Source organism: Microchirus variegatus, assembly GCF_963457635.1.
Source record: "Microchirus variegatus genome assembly, chromosome: 1".
NCBI lineage: Eukaryota > Metazoa > Chordata > Actinopteri > Pleuronectiformes > Soleidae > Microchirus > Microchirus variegatus.
Window position 1 is genome coordinate 18,888,146 of NC_139802.1, and position 5,081 is coordinate 18,893,226.

General features: G+C 41.1%; 1 protein-coding gene across 1 annotated transcript in view; it reads left to right on the forward strand.

Annotated features, from left to right (window-relative positions):
• tgfb2 (transforming growth factor, beta 2) overlaps window positions 1–4,251 on the forward strand; it is a 34,950-nt gene extending 30,699 nt beyond the window's left edge. Inside the window, exon 3 of the mRNA XM_083891742.1 lies at window positions 788–4,251. Coding sequence (XP_083747868.1) covers window positions 788–946 — 159 coding nt within the window. The 3' untranslated portion in view covers window positions 947–4,251. The remainder of the gene's footprint in view (window positions 1–787) is intronic.
• Window positions 4,252–5,081: the final 830 nt, after the last annotated feature.

Sequence of the window (5,081 nt, forward strand, 5' to 3'; positions counted from 1 at the left end):
TTCCAAGGTACCGTATGAGGGATGGGGTCGCAGATTAAAAAAAAAAAAACTCTGTGGGATTAGGTCAGTAAGGTTGTCAGTACCACTTACCCCATTATTGTGAACGGATATATCCCCAAGAACCTTTTCATTCCAAGTTTGGCCCAAATGTTCACTTGGACTCAAGGACGAACTGCTTACAGTAGATTTGGGCGGTCAGACGTCAAAGTCAGGGTCACTGTGACCTCAGAAATCACATCTTTTTGCTTTGTGAATGTTATTCCTCAATAACGCATGAAAGAAGGCTTTCAAATTTGGCACTTGGACTCGAAGATTCACTGCTTGGATTTGTGTGTCCGAGGCTGAGGATCTCCTTAGCCTTACAGAATGTTTTTGATCTCTTGAACATTAAATACCAATTCAGTTGATATGCATGTAGGATGCACTTTTTCTTGTCCAGTTCCTTTACCGGTGACATCACATTGGGTATCTTCCAATGCCAATATCAAACCTTTAAAGTAATTTCGACATCTTTTACTCCACCAAGCTGTTAACAACACATTTGTGTGGATGTATTTCTATCTACCAACCTCATTTGATCCAGTGATTTTATCCTCTATCGGACAATATCGAGTCTCACATTGGCTCGTCCCCGGTTATATGAGACTGGAAAAAATGTGTGGACTAAAAACTGTTGGTCAGTTGAGGCTAATAAAAGTAACAGCTGGCCGGTGATTCATATTATTAGTTCTATATTTGCACTTTTGTCGTATTTTTTCATGACATGCCTGTAATCTGTCTGTTCCAGGTGTTAGGCCTTTATAACACCATTAACCCTGAAGCGTCCGCGTCGCCCTGTTGCGTTTCCCAGGACCTGGAGCCCCTCACCATCCTCTACTACATCGGCAAGACCCCCAAAATAGAGCAGCTCTCCAACATGAAGGTCAAGTCCTGCAAGTGCAGCTAGAAGCCTGTACATGTACAAGTCAGAGCAAACACACATCTCTCTGCGCCCACACACTCACACACAAACACATAAGCAAACGCAGTCAGACCAGAACTTGCACTTGTTTGTGCACTACAATACTGGCAGCAGTGTTTTTCACGCATACAGCATCTCTGGAGTTGTGTGCCGGAGAACGGAAGTACAGAAACACGTCAGCGCTAGTCCAGTGCGAACACAACATACAGGACCGGGACTGTCGCGATACCTGAAACTTGACTTTGATACCACTGCAAAGTGGCAGACGCACAGTATTGTACTGAACTGTTAGGTTCACAGTGCCTCATATTGACAACAGCAGGTTCAGGCTGGTCTGTTCTGGTGTAGAGCCAACACTGGTCAAGCCTCACGGTCAGTGTGGCCAAACAATAAGAACTACGACGAAGAACTACGTCCACGTATGACTCCAGAAGCTTGTTTTATAGCAAAGGTTCAGACGTTCATTGATTTTATTGTTCCATTTGGAAACTATTTCCAAACCTGATTAAAAAAAAAAATGATTGTCATGCATATCATACTTAAGGTGCAATACCTTTATTGGCCATTAGATATTCTTCCCAACTGTTAAATTTGATATTCATAAATATACCATTAACAGCACAGCTGCCTTTTGAATTTTAAAACAAAAGAAAGGTTATAGTTCGCCTCTGTTTCCCCTCTATATCACCTCATGAATGCTCGTGTAATAACTTTATTTATATAGCAGCTTTTACGACAGGGTTACACAGTGATTTGCAGAGGAACAATAGAATAAATAAAAGAATGAAATTATGTAAACTTAATACAACAAACTGTGACCCAGTTAAAGCACCAGTGGAGCCATTGTTGCCTATTTAATGAACACATTTTTGTTTCATTATTAAAGGGTTTTAGATATTTTAGATTCTTTACTTTGATGACGGTCCTGGTTATAGTTTGCATTGCCTGCATATTCCAGTGTACTGAAATTCCATTTCATCTGGCTTTAGCAGTGGTATCCAAGGCATGAACTGCAGGCGACATGCACACACACACACACACACACACACACACACACACACACACACACACACACACACACACACACACACACACACACACACACACATACACAGTACATACAGTACATCCATACAGTATATGTGACAGTGACACAGAAACAGCTTTTGCACAGGTGTGTCTTTTTTGATATTTTGAAGGCCCTGGCAACATGCACCACCTCACTCACTTGTCACACCAAGACACGAGAGTAAGGCAAACACTGGAAGTATAAGTGACAAGTGTCTATATGTGAAGAAAAGAAAGATAAAACAAAGAAGATAAAACATCACCTCCTCCCCCACAAAAATGTATCCACCAATCCACTCCCCCTCCCCCCTTTGACTCACCCGTCTTTATTGTCAAACCACATCCTCATTTCTGTGTTTTGTTTGTTTTTATCGCTCCATTCCACTTAAGATGTCCATGCTTTTGGTTTTTTTAACCCTCCCCGCTCCCTCCCTGTGAATTTGGATTTAGGTGAAGAGATGAGAGGAGAGGAAGCATCAAGCTCACACTGATGATGAACGACTTACACATTATACAGAAGCAGTATAGTTGCATCATCCACCCGTATAAGAAACACTTCAAAGGGTCATGACGATGACGAAAAACACCTAATCCTAGCAGTCATTTAAATTCATGATATGTTAGTTATAGAGATGCAGTTTTACCCACATCTCCCTGCAACAAACAAGTCAGATTAAAAGTAGGTGGGTTGCAGCCAGATGATATGATTAATTAATATTAATAAGTGCGTTAATAATCCACCAATAGATGTTTAGTAAGATATCAGTGCAGGTGCAGGTCTCTGTGTTAACACTGAGTGCACCCTGTCATGGTGATTTAAACAATACCAATAATTTAAAAATAATGAAAGAAAATTCAACTGTAATCTCGATTTTAATAAGTCGCATTGTTATTGTTTTTGGATGAAGGTCTTTTTCAAAATAAGCTAAAAAGAAATGGATTTGAATGTTGGATGTTGCCTATTCAATAATAGGAAATACCTGAACACTGAAGGAAAAGAGGAGAGAAAACGTGCGTGTTTTTGCAGATCTGACGATGTCAGTTTGGAGATTTGAAGATTTTAGGAAGGTTTGATTTGTTCATTTTGTTCTGATTCTGATTGGTTACATGTTTACCTGTCAGAAGGAAAGTATTCTTGGTCCAAAAATATAACAGACATTTTGTACCCTAGTGTGCAAAAACCTGGTAAAATAAAGGGAAAGTAGAATTTGACTAAATGTTCTCACCAATAATCCCACGTCCCGTTTACTGTGCTGTGCTTGGAAGAGCAGTGATAACACGTCGGCTCAGTCCCATTCATCACTTGCCCCTGCCACTTTGCCCTACCCTTCCATTTTGCACGTTCATGTGTTCATGCGTATCCTGTTTCTTATTGGGGTCGAGGAGTAGTGTGAAGTGTGCAGAGATCACTGTCCAGATTCCCCCAGATTAACCAAATCCAAGGATGTTACACTTAAAGTCTCTTGTACATACCATTCGGACAAGTTCCTAATCATTTTTCGTAGTCCACAGTGGCGATACAACAGCTTTTCTTTTCTTCTCTTTTTCTTTATCCAGCAGGGGTGTCCTATTCCATAGGGGTAGATCTTAACCACTTCCAACTGGCAAGGGGGCAAGGGGCAGGGGTAAAAATGAGACATTGGATTGGGCCGTAAACAGATGAGGAAAGGCAGTGATGTCATGTCGTGTCATGCACTAAGCGCGGCCGCAGATTTCCGATGTGGTGTTTTTGTGTAAGTGATGGTGGAGCTGCAGTCTACGCTTGGAGAAACAATGATGATTTTGATGAAAGACGACAGAAGGTTTAGGTGTCAATGAAGAGGGGACGATCATTGTGTCCGTCCATCAGCAGCCGTTTCTGTCACTCAATAATGTGTAATAGTTCGATTTAATCAGTGTCATCTCACTGCAAACACACAACTTTCTCTCTAACCACCGACCTGCAACAGTAACAACTTTTGGTTCCTTCAACAACAAAGAAGAAGAAAAAAATGCACTGATGCTGTTTTCATTTTCTATTTTAAAATATCTACGTTTTTTAGATAGTCTGAAATGACCTCCCCCCTTTAAAAAAAAAAAAAAAAAAAAGTGTTGATGTAGGCCTGACCTGAACCTGGCCCCAGTGGGCGTTTAGTGCCAGTGGACTTATAGGCACCAACTCTGTCACGATAGAGCTGTTATTTTGTGTAGTTGTTGTTGTTGTTGTTTTGATTATTGTTGTTATTGTGATCCACTATGCTGTGTTGTAAAAACAGTATTGTTGTGGTGCTCCAGTGGTAAATAAATTATTTAAGTTTCCATTGAAACGCTGTGTCCCGTGTGTTTCCTCTGATGCTGAAGCTGCAGACGCGGACAATAGTCACATCATCACCCAATATCGAGGCGGTCGTATTTTCCAGTGAAAACAATTAGATGAACGCCATATGATCCAGCTACTGTGTTTTGTAAATGCCTAGTGTGTGTCACTATAATTACCCTGGATACGCAGCAGGGCGGCAGGACTGTGAGTTCCTCTCGCACATGACGTGCTATGACCGTGGAGAAGCCGCAAAGATCGAGTAGCGGCTCGGGTTTCCATGAATGCACTCATACCTGGTAACATGATTAAAGCCAGTCAAACAAAAAATACCATTCTGTAACACACGTAGGACAAAAGGAGGGCCTGCTGATGCCTGTGCCAAACTGTTATTGTCTCCAGCAGGCACACATAATGCAAACAACACTCAACACAAACAATATGTCTTCCTGTATATCCCTTAAAAAATATGCATTTGCTCGTATTTTGTACCATGTGGAAAGTGAGGGTGTGGATGTGAAGCACATATGGCTTCCATGCAGGAGACTGGGTTTCACGTCCAATTACAGATCTGCAAATTAAATAAACCTTTCTGTTACCTATTACCTGTAATCAGAATATTGTCCTAACCTTAACCAAATGTTTCCAGATGTCTTAACTGTGCACTAGCTGGGGGTTTAACGGTCACAGTCGTGATCATTTCACAACCTTTTGTTGCTGTTAAAAGAAAAGAAAAAGGAGGGGGTAAAAAAAACA